At 43.6% G+C, this 14,994-nt stretch overlaps 1 protein-coding gene and 1 pseudogene across 2 annotated transcripts in view; one reads left to right on the plus strand and one right to left on the minus strand.

Annotated features, from left to right (window-relative positions):
* LOC133161862 (protein phosphatase 3 catalytic subunit alpha-like) overlaps nucleotides 1-10,574 on the minus strand; it is a 30,925-nt gene extending 20,351 nt beyond the window's left edge. For both annotated transcript variants that reach the window (XM_061290567.1, XM_061290558.1), the window contains exon 1: nucleotides 10,354-10,574. In XM_061290567.1, the coding sequence (XP_061146551.1) occupies nucleotides 10,354-10,378 (25 nt within the window). In that variant the 5' untranslated portion in view covers nucleotides 10,379-10,574. The remainder of the gene's footprint in view (nucleotides 1-10,353) is intronic.
* Nucleotides 10,575-13,376: 2,802 nt separating this feature from the next.
* LOC133165487 (signal peptidase complex subunit 3-like) lies at nucleotides 13,377-13,919 on the plus strand (annotated as a pseudogene).
* Nucleotides 13,920-14,994: the final 1,075 nt, after the last annotated feature.

The following is a 14,994-nucleotide window of genomic DNA, read 5'->3' on the forward strand; positions in this document are numbered from 1 at the left end:
TCGTCCAGTGCTGTTCTTTGAAAAACATACAAACCATTTATCGCAAGTTACATGAAAAAGTTGAGCTGCTGTACAGCGCTTGCTAATGGCACTAATGGTTAGAATGTCCCCATTTCTATTGTGCAGTACCTACCTACAACAAATTGTTCTCTTTGATTTGGAGGTAGACTGAGAAACCATGGCTAATTGAACACATCAATCACAATAACAACTTTTAATGTACTACTCAATAGTCGAACAGTTTGAGGAGACAAGACGGACACATATCCAGGATGTTTTTTTTGCTCTCCTGCAGATACAGGGGGCTTTATTGAAACATAGGGTGATGAGAATATAAATCATAAATATATTTTAGAAAATCAAATACAATGCTCGAGGGCTTAACTGGGGCTACACACCTTTGACGGGGCTATAAAAAACATATATCAACAATGTAAAATGAAATATATTTGGTTGTATTTATGAATTAGGGTTTGATTCAGCAACGGTGGATTTTATTTTCTGAAACGTCTTGCTCTAATTTACAAGTACTGGTAAAATGTACATTGCGCAAGCTTTTCATAATTGGCCAAATTTAAAAACACAAAAAATGAAAATATCTCTAAAACTCGATGTGGTTAAAAATAGAAAAGGCATTTTTAAATCACGGACAAAATACGTTTTGGAACACATACCACTTTGAAATAAAATTTGCTGTTGATTTGTTTAATTGGTCTTGCCCTAGGTTTGACGGTGGAAATAAGATGAGTTGTAGTCATGTGGGTACTCTGCAATAGGACACATTCGCTCGCACTTAATTCCACTTCAAGTCTCAATTAGTAGTCCATTACGTCACCTTTAAGAGTGACAACAACACACGAACACACCAAAGTGCCCTGACACAACCCAGGACACCAGCGGCTTCCAAACTGCAGCGTCTGCTTTCTGTCACTTCACACCAAGTGCTAAAACCATCTTTTCCTTTCAGGTTGTGAATGATTAATATTCAAATAAACAAAACTTTGCCCACACCACGCTTTTAGAGAAAACACAAAAGTATAAGTTACTCATCCGTGTGACTTCAGAGTTAGTTCTGAAAAACAAGAGAACAAGCTGTGGTCAGTGTGTGACTCAGCTTCATAGCCCAGTAATGTACTGTTGGTGTACTGTTCAAGTACAATCAGGGAACACAAGCTAGTACATATACTACTGGACAGTACTTGAACTCAACACGTGCATGTTCCTGAGTTAAGGCAAAACTAAGGCTTGTGTGCGTGCGTGTGTGTGTGTATGTGTTTGTTAAGTTAAAAGTTAAGTTAAAGTCCCAATGATCGTCACACACACATCTGGGTGTGGTGAAGTGTGTCCTCTGCATTTAACCCATTCCTATTTGATCCATCCCCTGGAGAGAGGTGAGGAGCAGCGGTGCCGCGCTCAGGAATCATTTGGTGATCTAACCCCCCATTTCCAACCCTTAATGGTGAGTGCCAAGCTGGGAGTCAATGGATCCCGTTTTTATAGTCTTTGGTATGACCCGACCGGGGAATGAACCCACAACCTTCCAGTCTCAGGGCGGACACTCTACCACTAGACCACTGAGCTGGTTTGTGAGTATGTGCATGCGTGTGTGTGTGTGTGTGTGTGTGTGTGTGTGTGCGTGTGTGTGTGCGTGTGTGTGTGTGTGTGTGTGTGTGTGTGCGTGTGTGTGTGTGTGTGTGTGTGTGTGTGTGTGTGCGTGTGTGTGTGTGTGCATGCGTGCAAGTCATAAATGTAGAGCCCTTTGAGAAAATGGGGCAGGGATGAGAGTGTCAAGAGCAGCAGAGACACCGCTCTGGAAGAGAAACAATACTTGGAAAAACCATTGGCAGAAAAAACAACTCAGGACCATCCATCCATCCATTTTCTGTACCGCTTAGTCCCCACTGGGGTCGCGGGCGTGCTGGAGCCTATCCCAGCCGTCATCGGGCAGTAGGCGGGGGACATTCTGAACCGGTTGCCAGCCAATGTAGCTTTAATGTCCTTTTCGACCAACAGCCGACCTTTTCAAAGTCCTTTTTATTTCAGTTCAAAAAGACAATAGAATTTGAAGCTCAAAGTTGTTCCTCTTGCCAAACCACACAGATACAATGCATATTTGGCAAGCAGGAAATGAGTTAAGCACAGTGTGCAGGGACAACTAGAGCAATTGTATGGTGATGACATTTGGTCAAATGGAAAGTGGACACCTTAATCTAAATGAACCCCAAATGAATTGATTCATAATCAGATGGGGCCGAATTCACCAAAGGATTTTGTCGCTCTTGCGTGGCACTAATCGGTAAAAATGATGCAAAAAGATAGCATCTAATTTACAAACACGAACGCCAGGCAGAATGCGTCTCGGTGCACTGGTGGTTTACGTGTATTTAAATGAGGTACAGTAATTGGCGGGGAGATTGCCCACTTATATGCAAATGAGCCTCATTGATAAAAGTTTAATTTACGGATACAGCACTAATAGCCACACGGTTTTGGGGGCGCAAAAGAGCTTTATAGAAAACTGCTCTGTGCCTCTTTTAGCAACGAAGCCTAATGTATTTTATTAGAAGGTGCCTTTCTTGGCACTCAACACAATGTGACATCACATTGATGAGGATTAAAAAAATGGAATGAGAAAAAGAAACTCAAATTGAAAAAAAAAAGACAATGGCATGAAGAAGGGCTAGTTTGTCTTACATGTCCTTGAGGCAGGCAGCCTAACTATACTTTATTCACAGATTTAAAATCAATATTTAATGCTTGAAACGAACCCTAATACAGGTCCCTGTCTTCAGGGTGCGGCAACAGATTGTGTTGGCAAAACATATAAACTCTGTGAAAGACTGGAGGTGCTGCAGTTAAAATACTTGACAGGAATTATAGCAGAAATATTTTTTAGAAGGCGTAGCACGATGCACTAGTGGTTACCTGGTCTGCCGAGTGGTGAGTGCGTCGCCTCAAAAATCAAGGTTCAAAGGTCTATGCCTTCCTTTGTGGAGTTTGGTTATCCTTGCGCTTGAGTGAGTTTTCTCCAGTGGCTTCCCATATTTCCAAAACAAGTATGTTAGTATTGCAACCCTGAAATGAGTGACTCGACTTGCTCTCATCTTCGTTTTGGGCTACCTTTATTACAGTCCTTGGGTGTCAAGCCAATTTTGATTGTTTTGATGGATAGGGGGCTACATTAGGTCAAGTGAGGACTGTAAATTGTGAAGGAGGGATATTTTGCTGAAGATAGAAAAGCTATTTACATTGCTTCTAAAACCATCTCTGAGAATACTGATAGTTATTTTGATCATTGTCCATACAAAATGGCAAATTATATTCCCATTAGAATGATGTTGAAGGCCCGTTGACACATATAATGATACACAACAAAACCTTCATTTATCCAACTCCTGTATGGGATTTGAAGTCCCAATGAGTGTTAAAATATTTTTCAATTTTACAAACAAAGATTATTTGCCTGCCAAATGGGGATATTTGTCTCCTACTCTTACAGATTGACAAATTAGATGACTTGGAGCTACTTCTTGAGTCTACTTGAGTGTGAATATTCTCATTCATACATCCATACGTCCGACTGTGTTCTGTATGTCCTCCGATTCGCTCTCCACAGCTGAACTGTGTGGAATCTTCTGAGTGACAAAGCTGCCAGCTCAGCCAAAAATCTAAACAGCACAGAGCAGCGAGGACGAGTCCATGACACGGCTTTCAACCAAAGCCCCTAAATTTGTTTGAGCTGGTCAAATACCCTAACTGGAGCAGAATTTGATCAGAATCCACTTTCCGACTATTTATAATGGCTCAAATCAATTAGAGGGATGTTTCATTAGTTCCAACGTCACAGAGCACTATGGGCAAGTAGCAGTGCTGCTGCAGCAGGAAGAGACATCAAGTGAGAACAGAAACTGTCTCGTCATCTGTTCTAAGTTCTAGATTTTGTGTTTGGCAAATGGAAGAGAGGTATAAAATCAAGTGGTTGTTATAATTGTGCAACATTGTGCCCTAATGTGGGTGGCACGGTGAAGAACTGGTTAGCACGTCCGCCTCACAGTTAGGAGGGTGCGGGTTCGATTCCACCTCCGGCCCTCCCAGTGTGGAGTTTGCATGTTCATCTCGTGCCTGCGTGGGTTTTCTCCGGCTCCTCCAGTGTCCTCCAGTGTCCTCCCACATCCCAAAAACATGCTTGGTAGGCCAAATTGCCCATAGGTGTGAGTGGGAGTGCGGATGGTTGTTGGTCTCTGTGTGGGACGGACGAATGGACACATCGACTAGAATGAAAAGTGAGCGTCAGAATGTAAGACGTTACATGTAAGTTGCCTTCATCTCAGATATACACCCAAACACACACCTTCCAATATCCTATATTCTGTTCCTCTGCATGAAAAATTCAAATGGTAAGAAGTGGCAGATGAAAGCATGAGACTAAGCCATTACAAATGGGAGTGGAGCAAAAGCTGGAGTGTATGAAAACTGAAGGGGGAACTATGTGACTCTTAATAGTGTGCTTGTGTGAGTGTATGCATCCGTGTGTGTGCGCGCATGTGTGTATTTATTCAACATCTTTGGCCCAGGTCAGGTGACAGGACCATGGGTATTTGAAGGTGATGATTGTGGTAGGAAAACAAGCAAAGTTACGTTTGTCATTCAGCACTCTACACACGTTGAGAGCCATCTGTGTATCCTCACGCACACATTCAAACATGCACATACGCGCACACGCACACAAAAACAACAGTTCATCCCATAACAGCCTGCCCTCATTAGACGACACCTCCCTCACTCTCTGCTTCCCTCTCTCTCTTTCTCTGTGGAGTGCCTTCCCTATAAATAGACATTGCCCTGCCACCCTCTCCACGAGGCACACACATACCTGTCAAGGTGTGACCCCTACTTCACATGACAACATGCAAACCTAACAGATTTATGCTCCTAAATGCAGTTCACACAAGGCCTTGGGGCGACCATGAGGGAATAGGGCAGCATGTTGCACTAAAAGGAAATATGGCCAGAGTGCCCCAAGCCATGCCAGAAGTGGTGGTTTGCGCATGCATGAATGCATGCATGCATGTGTGCAATTATGAGCAAGCTTTGATCAACTGATACGTACATTGCAATGTACTAGTATAAACTTTAATGAAATGAACAATTTTTTGAAAGTCTCAAATTAAATGCATTCAAAGAACTGTGCAGTACTCTTAGGCTTTTCTTATTCGAGCTGAGCCGTAAGTTATGATTGAGCCCTTTGAATGCTCCCAATAGGAACAAGTGGCCAGGCAATTGGGTGGCATGGCTAAGAAATGAAATTAAAAGAATCACATTTCAGTAAAAAAGTCTACACACGCCTCTTAAAATGGTCATTTTTTGTGACGGAAGAAACATGACACCTTTGCAAAACGTTTACCACCATAAATGTGGCCAGTACAACTCAATTGAATTTTGTTCAAATTGTTTTGAGAGAGAAATTAGAAATAAAAAGCTGAGATAGTGTGGTTGCACATGTGTCCGCGCTCCCATATAACTTGAATATGTTCAGAATTAACCAAACAAACCCCAAATAATGTTCATATGTTCCTGAAGGCGTTTCCTGACACAATTTTTGCTTTGTCACGTAAGCTTGAAACATTTTTGCCAAGACCGACTGCTCTTCCAAACTGTTCACAGAATTTCCTAATTTCAGCTGTACTGAAATGTGTGCTCATTTATATTTATTTTTTTGTTCATAATTTCTCGATTATCAGTGAAGATCACCAATGTGCCACGCTAAGCCAGATCCTTGAGTCAGACTGCGACTCTTGTACAGCGAAATGAAATGCAGCTATGACTCACACTGCCAACTACAGTTGTGCTTACAAACCAAAATGTGCACTGTAACAAAAGTCTTTTGGAGGGCATTCCAGTGAAATGTAGCTTTGCCACAGACAACGAATAGCCTATGCTCATGGAGGCATAAAACATTTCCATTTGATTTTCTCTCCCATCCTTGCGCTTTCTTATCCCTCTTGTAAGCATCGCATCAACAGAGCCCGGTGTGACCACACTTATTTGAATGCGATGCCATAAAACAGCTTGTTTTATGCTAAGTATTCTGTTTACACTGATAAGAAATGGATACAATACAGGTGGGTCCCCGCATTTATCGAGCAATATTCATAAAATGACACAACTGAATTATGCTATTATTTGATAAAGCTTGCTCAGGTTGAGTTTCAACACCAATGCCCACATTTTATGAATGCATCATCAGTCTTTGCAGCTTTGAGCAGGATCCTTTTGGCAACTAAAGACATAATGGAGAAGGACAGATTTGTTTTTCAATCAACAGGTTTCATCAGCGCTGAGTTGTTTCGCCTTGCTTGCTACCAGCCACCATGTATGGCGTATTAGCCCATACTATGAGCCGGTGTCCAAGGATGCTTGCACAGTAGGTGCCATGTTGCTGATTCAGTTTTGTTTACACACAACCATAAATGAACTGACTCAGTGCAGTTGCGATGTGGTCTCCTTTTATTCTGTTATTCTATAGCAATATTAGAAGTGTCACAATTTGGTATTAACTAAGTCAAATAACTAAATGTGCAAATGAAATTGTCTAAATAATTACATTGCTTTGTTTTCTTTTGTATTTACTAAACCTCCAGCCAGACATTTCCATGTCATTTGGAGATTTTTATGATATGATGTGGTCTTATTAATTTTATATAGCAGGGGCTTTCAACTGGTTTTGTTCAAGGGGCCACCATTATAATCAAGAAGCAACTTGGGGACCGCTGGTTTGGCGGAATATTAATCCATTTTGCACCAAAGAAGGATAGACCTACCTATACAGGATATTTATATTATTATCGGGACATCATTTGGATGGGTAAATGATTCACAAAACTAGCTGGAAAATAAATCAGATCTAAATAATGAATCCATTTTTTAAGTGTTACAATTATTTTCCATTTCCAATTTCTCGGACGACCTGCAATACCGCCACAGATCACTAGAGGATCGCGGACCACCTACCCCTGTTATATTGCCCTGATTAGGGTTGCGGGTGAGTTCCAGCGTATCCCAGTTGAATTTGGGAGTGAAGTGGGGTAAACACTGGACTAGTGGTGAGTCAATTGCAGGGCATTCATGCACACTCACAGCTCCAAAGAGGAGGACTGGAACTGAGATTGAACATTGAACTGTGAGGCAAAACATGGTGCTTATATACGAACCAACTTTACGAACCACTTAGCATTTGATTCTGCAATAGTATTTCTCGGTACTCACAATCAGAGAAAATTGTCATTTTTATGGTGCGTGATTCAGAAAGACGCGAGTGATCAATCCTTTTGCCGTGCTTTGCTCCAGCAAGACTCCTGTGTGGCCTTTTCACGCAGTCTCCTCTCTCTCACACTCTCACCTCGCCCCCACACTTTCTGTCCATTCCTGCGGGTATGTTTTGTCCTTTGGCTCAATCTCCACGCACTTCTATCTGACAAACAGCGCTAAAATCCATAATATGGGAACTACCCGGCTCAGTCTAACCGACAGGGCTGTCTGTGTGACTGATGTTGCCATCCCCATTCAGCACAAACACATTAAATCATTCTCACCAGGTGTGATGAATAACTTTGTGGAGTCCTGTGTGTGTGTGTGTGTGTGTGTGTGTGTGTGTGTCTGCGTGCGTGTGTGCATTATTACGACTAATGCATGAGTGTATATGCTGCACAATTGCTCTGATGTGGAGGCAGCTGAGCTCTGGTGGCCCAGATGTTTACAACACAGAGGGAGAGTTATGATGGTATGTGGGAAGGGGACTCAGTTAAGGAGAGGAGGAAACAAACAACCATCCATCTATCCGTCCGTCCATTTTCGATACCACACTAGATGCCTGTTGAGCTCAGGGTACACCCTGAACTGACACATATTTTTAAGTAAATTATGTACAGACAAGAACTTTACTTTATGTCCTGTTTTCACACATTCCTGAGTTCCGTGATGCGTGGTAGACCCCAAACTGGTAGCCAGCCAAGCACAAGGCACAAATCGACAAACCACTATTCATACTCACATGCACACCTATATTTCTTGATCTTCAGTTATCATGTTTGGCAGAAAACAGAATACTTGGACAAAACCCACATGCAGAACATGCAAACTCCACACAAGAAGACAAAATCCCGGATTCAAACCTACAACCTCGGATCTGTGAGGCGGATGTGCTAACCAGTTGCCTACCATGTTTGCCCGAAGTGATCATTCACATGCTCTGTTTAAGCAATGTTCAATAATTTCTCTGTGTGGAAGTGCCATGTTCTCCCTGTGCTTGCATGGATTTTCTCTGGTATTATTTTGCGCAGCTCCGCTGATATGTATTAACAACACTCAGATACATCAACAGCTTGTCTACACTCAAGCTCATCTGAAATGGACTGATGCAAAGTAGAAAAGTGTGCTATGATTTGATGAGTCCGTATTTCAAATTGCTTTTGGAAGTCATGGATACGGTGTCCTCCGGGCCAACAGGAGCAGACTCACAACGTTTCCATTGGGTGGCCATTATTTCAGAAGTTGCGGAGGACAAATTGTCAAAACTGGATATCAAGTCCACACATTGCAGTTCAAATGTCATGTTTTGGGGATATAAAAAAATAAGACAAATGTAAATAATTTCCAAATATTTACATGACCTATATAACCTTTATAGCTGGGAGAATTGTTTGAAGAAGTCAGAATAAAGGAAAAGAACTGAGATCATTTAATTTTTTCATCCACTAATACTAAGATTCCACTTTCATTTGAACCCCCCCCCCCACACCCCCCCACCCCCATAGCCGCAAAGTATGATTCTAGAGTACAAATTCAGTGCATGCATGGTTTTTGCGAGACCGACCGGTCATCTGCCCCTGACTGTTCATGATGCTTTCACTGCAGCTCGGAAAGACAACTAGGGGATGGGATTGTTATAACGTCTACAAAATGCGAGGAATGAGGTAGAAAGGGCATATTCGGAAAAGCCCACCCAGCTCCTACCCTCAACTACGCCCCTGCCAAAACCTCTCTTTCTGTGAGGCAACCACTCATCCACACTGTTCCTAAAGGGCGGGGGGACCATTCAATATTATCACCTAGTTCAGGAAACCCAGACTACTAGCATATTTTGCCGCATGAAATATTTGTACTGCAATGAATTTACTGTGCAGTATTTATTGCAAATCAAATTAAAGTGTGTGCAACTGACTGTTCCACCCGCTTAATGAAAAAGACAGAATAACAGCTTTCTGTGAGGCAATCACTCATCCACAGTGCTGCTGGCGGGGACATTCAATATTATCAACGATTTCAAGGAATCCATGCTATACCAGCAAAGCCCGTGCACATGCGCAAATGTTCCGTGTAGAAATTCACGCACACGGTGAGGAAGTGCATGCTCATATAGTCCAAAAGTCTACGTGCAAAGAATGCAAGCCTTTCCCCCTCGCCGCCCCCCTCCTTCTGAGTACGACGCACGCACGGAATACCGGGGCATGCCCGAGCGACGCGTTCAGCTGTCAGATCAGCTTCTTCCGGCACCGAGACCTTCTGACTTTATTACGAGTGGGTCGACCAAGCATCGTCGCATGAGACAGAGAGGCTGCGTGCGTGCGTGCGTGGGTGCGTGCGTGTGTAACATGTCAGCCGTAGTGGTGGTTACATGCGCGCACGACAATCCGTGCAAAGCCCTCCTTCCTATATCCAGCCACGCGTAAAGCACAAACACACCCTCTCCGGTCATCAACACATTAAATATTCCATAATCCAATGATGCAATAACACAATTAGTGCGGCACGAATCGCCGTCGTCATCTTGGCGGCGGGCGACGGGCTCTCATCTGCAGCCCAGCACATCCTCTCACTCCATTTTGTCTCTCATTTGACCGTCAGGGAAACATGAGGGGAGCTAAGGAAGAGGCTGGAGCCGCGGTAACAAACGCAACCACTCTCGAACGCGCAGGCCTCGAGGAAAAGAGGACAGTGGGGAGATTTAAAGGGCCACGCTGGGGATGTCGAGCTTATAGGCGCAAAAACACGAAAGGATGCTGCACACTTGAGCTGGAAAACTTTTTACTGTAGGTAACCTAGCGTTTCTAAGCAATCGATCATCTGACTGTGTCTAAAAATAAAACTAGAACGCCAATGTAGGCCATGCCTTTGGAATAAACAGACTCGCGCACACGCATAAACAAGACGTGCACATTAGAAATACAGTATATAATCAGCAGAAATGTTGTAAAATGCCCCCCGTAGCAGCATCATTTCCTCCCTCTCTCTTCTCGTCGTAACATCATCCCCGTGGCCACATTTAACACACGCGAGGACAGTCTTTGCTTTTACCTTTATGTCTGCCTTTCGCTGTCATCGTCACACTGCTTTTCGGTTCATTGAAACAGGACGCTCATCTCTCTCTCCCACTCGCTGCCTTGTGCCTCCCTCTATCACTCCGTGGGTGACTCTGGAGAGTATTATTCAGTAACAGCCAACCACCGCTAGGAGTGGTGCGCGTACACGGAGCCCGTGCATTGGAAAACCACCCGCCCCTCCTCCCCCTTTGGAAAATGGGGTATTGCCTCGCTCAGGAGTGAATTCTAATAGAATAACGAGGGGAAGACCCTGATGGTGTCGTATGGAGCCGGATACCCCCCCCCCCCCTCTCTCCAACTCCCCACCCACCACTTCTCATCTCCCGCCCTCCCCAAAAAGGTTGAGAGGCAGGCACATGCACGGTGACTTTATTGAGTGATAGGTGCTAAGATAACAAGCAGAGATGAACACGAGACAGACATATGAGAAAGAAACGGTGAGGGGGGTGATCAGCGTTGAATCGGTGTGCACACAATGGACATTTGCCGTCACTGGCCGTGCATCATTGCCTACATTTGATCAGTCGCTCCGCGAGACTTGCGTTGCTGCCGGACATCCTGGGGGTCGGAAGCGAGGGGGGACTATGTGTGCAGGGGGTGCGGGGGCGGGTCTCTGATCTTCTGTCACACACTGTGGTCTTGTCTGGTCTTTCTGCTGCAGGTGTCGACGATACGCGCGGATGCGGGCTGTCGCAGTGGCAGAATCTCGGCGGAATCTCCGTCTTCTGTCGGTCGGGGGAGATCAGCTGACATTCGGGGGCCGGGGAGACGGAGGCATGCTTGAATCCCCGACTTGTTTTGGCGAAGATGAGAGATGGGTGAGAGTGGAGTTGACTGCAGGTTCTCGCCAATAATAAGAAACCCCGGCTCGACCGCTCAATGACGCCCCCGCAAAGCAAATGTTGAGCAGCTGGTCCGAATGCAGAGAGAAGGAACTCCCACGCATATTCACGCTCAAGCCGGAGTACGTGCATAGACACACCCGCACTCGGTCAATTACTGCCATCCTGTGGAGGTTTACACTACAGTACAGGGTTTCCCCTCACAAAGGTCGGACGACTGTGTTTTAATAATTTGAAGAGTTCATGACAGGTTTCCAAGTTTTTTTGGAATATAGTATATATGTATATATTTATATATATTTTTTTGTTCCCTTGTTATATTATATATTATATTATATATATTATACGTAGTATATTATATATATATATATATATATATATATATATATATATATATATATAATATTCAATTTGTTATATACAGGGTGACCCAAAAAGATGCGTACACATGAAAATTTCAATTGTGAGTTTGATTAAAAAGCTATTTACTTCAAATTACAACCACACATTATTCAGTTTATGGAAGACCATTCACCAGAATGTCAGCTATTTCTGTCAATTTTTAGTCGATTTATGGCTTTCCCAAGATGTGTTCCAAATGTCCACCATTCCGTTGCAAGCAAACCTGTTTTCGTCATTTTCAAGCACATTACAGAACCATTCACACATTTTTACTCGCTTTTCCTTGTCAGCATCAGTTAGTTTTTGCTTTATTTGGATCTTGTATGGGTATAGGTGCAGATCTGACGTAAGAACACGCCGCAGTGACTCCCTTGTCATTCCGAGTTCTTGGCTGCGTCTACGCACTGATTTCCTAGGGCTGGGTTCTATTGAGTCCCTCACTGCAGCAATGTTTTCTTCTGTCCTTGCAGTCTTTTTCCTGCCTGAATAAGTTCCCCCTGTGGCTTTAGAACATAAGTTCACTACAGTCCCATGCTCTCTGAACTTCGTAACCCAACTAACAATCGTTGATTTTGGTGGAAAGTTGCGACAATGGAAACGTTTTCGAAACTGAATCTGTACACTCTGGTATGATTTTGTTGCAAAATAGATCTCCAGGGAGAATATCTTCTGCTGATTTGTCCAAGACATTTTTGGGGCAACTATAGCTAAAAACGATCATCCATAGGTTCACCTTTCACGTCCTGCAACAGAAAAGACATCCGTTAATAAATGGATTTTTTATTGAATAAAACATGGGTACGCATCTTTTTGGGGTCACCCTGTATATAATGATGTTGCACCGCAATGCATTTACTAGACACTAGACAGTATTTATTGCACATCAAATGAATGTGTGCCAATGACTGTTCCACCATCTTCCTGAAAAATAATAAATAACATGGTGTATGAATATACACTTCAATGTAGATCTGGAGCACCACCAGGACGGCGCTGCCGGGTTTCCATAGCAACAAGGGGCGGCATTGATTTTTCCGAAAGTCTGCAGGTCACCATAGTCCATTACACTTTTAAAAAATCATAGAGCATTGCATAATATCTTTAAAATTTTGACATGGCTGCGTCTGAGGGTGTGTTCTCAGACAGTGCGTCCGAGCGAGCAGTCTGGTCTCTCCTCTCGACGATGAGGAGTCGTGTTGCGTCATCTTCCCCACAACGGAAACTGAAAGCGCTATATAAAATGTATTGTGTTGCATTGAAAAAAATCTGCGGATTAGAGGGCATAGTGATTGATCGGGAGTAACGCGCAAAATAATGTTAAATTCAGGAATCTTTCGCCTGAATAGGGAGGGTAGGCCAAAAGAGCACACTTGTAAAAAAAAAAAAAAAAAAAGAGGAAGTAGGAATGTTGATTCAATTTCTGTTATCTAGGTAAGGCTTTGATGGCAAAGTTGCACATTGAAACGGTATAGGATACAGCGACACAAACGTGCAAAATAACTAAATAAATACAATGCTGGTGAAATGTCTTTGCTCGAAAGCTTCAAACGTCACTTCCGTGTTTGGCGAACCTACAGCCAATCCGCAACGCGCTCCGAGCACCGAGCATCGCGGTGACATATGAAAGCCACTTCCGATACCGAGCAAAGCGGTGTCATATGAGAGAGGCTGGCATAGCATACGGATGCGCTTGCCTCATTTTGACTGGTGCCGATCCTCATTTTGACTGGTGCCGATCTTCACCTTCGAAGCCATGAACTCTGTTTGTTCGAGAGCCAACAACTGTTTCGACTTCTCGACCAACGTCATGATGACCTTAGCCTTCGGCTGTTATATCACCACCGTGTTGATCGACACAAGCGTTCCCGTGGACATCCATGTCACCAAAGTCATGCTGAGAAATGTCTACAACGTGACCGGATTCGGGGAGCCCTGTGATATGGTTTACATCACCTTTGACCTCTCGGCCAATTTGCAGCCGGCATTCAACTGGAATGTCCTCCAGCTCTATATCTTTGTGTTTGCCGAGTACGCGACACCAAAAAATGCTTTGAACCAGGTGATGCTTTGGGACAAGACTGTCTATCGAGGAAAAGACACGCTGTACCTCAGAGACCAAAAATCCAAATAGTTCTTCTGCGATGACGGAAACGGACTGAGGGCCCACGAGGACATCACCCTGACGCTGTCATGGAACATCATTCCCGTCGCTGGAAGTCTGGCCATTGTACTCGGGAATGGATACACCAGTCTGCCTTTTCCCAAAACATATGAGACTCCCACCAGCTATTTGTGAGACACAAAGTTGAAGCTCCACGTTTATAGACCATTCTTGATTTGCGGGCTTTGTACAATCATAACGTATGGCTGTGGAATAAAGGAGACTGCTGAAAGGAACATTTTGCACCCTCTTGTGTATATTCTTTGCCAGTTTACAACATCAAGGCTTCTTGGAGAGGGCTTTGCTTTGACATTGCACCTCTTTGTAGCTCGAAGTTTACAGACCATTCTTAATTTGCGGGCTTTGTACAATCATAACGTATGGCTGTGGAGTAAAGGAGACTGCTGAAAGGAACATTTTGCACCCTCTTGTGTATATTCTTTGCTAGTTTACAACATCAAGGGTCCTTGAAAACGTGGCATTGGCATGCGAAGCGGAATACGTACACTTACTTCCGTTCAATTAAATGGACGTGTTCACATCCAGTCAGCGCACGGGAGCTCAAACCACAAGCCGATAGATGAAATACATGAACCATTCTTTAGTAGGGGTGTAAATCGCGGGTTTTGTCACGATACGATATCATATCGATACAAAGAACCACGATACGATATTTGCCGATATCTTAAAGCCTGCTGAGATTCATTCACGATACATTGCGATATAGTGCTCTACGATCGATATATATATTTTTTTAAATAAAAAATATAGAACAATATCCTGATTTATAACAATTCATACGCAAAATCAACAAGGTACTGCAAACTCTTTATTTAGGAAATTACAAGAGTATTGTAGTATACAAAGTGCTTATATTAACACTGAACTTTGATGTCGTGTTTTTTCTTTAAATGTGCGGCGAGATTTGTGCTCCCTGAATATTTGATCACCGCATGGCAGGATTTACAAACTGCACGTGTCTTGTCCGTTGATCCATCTTTTCTTTGGAATCCAAAGTGCTTCCAAACGAATGACTTGAAGCCTAAAGGGGAGCAAATTTCCTCGTCTTTTTGGACACTAGCCATAGCACCAGCCCAGGAGCCGCGTACTAGTTGTCGGCTCCCCTTTCACGTGCCTGCTCTGCTCACAGCACAACACGCCGCTCACTGCTCCCGGAAAAAGGAAGCAAGCAACAATGAACTGGATTTCA

Source organism: Syngnathus typhle, linkage group LG1 (genome assembly GCF_033458585.1).
Source record: "Syngnathus typhle isolate RoL2023-S1 ecotype Sweden linkage group LG1, RoL_Styp_1.0, whole genome shotgun sequence".
NCBI classification, from domain to species: Eukaryota; Metazoa; Chordata; class Actinopteri; order Syngnathiformes; family Syngnathidae; genus Syngnathus; species Syngnathus typhle.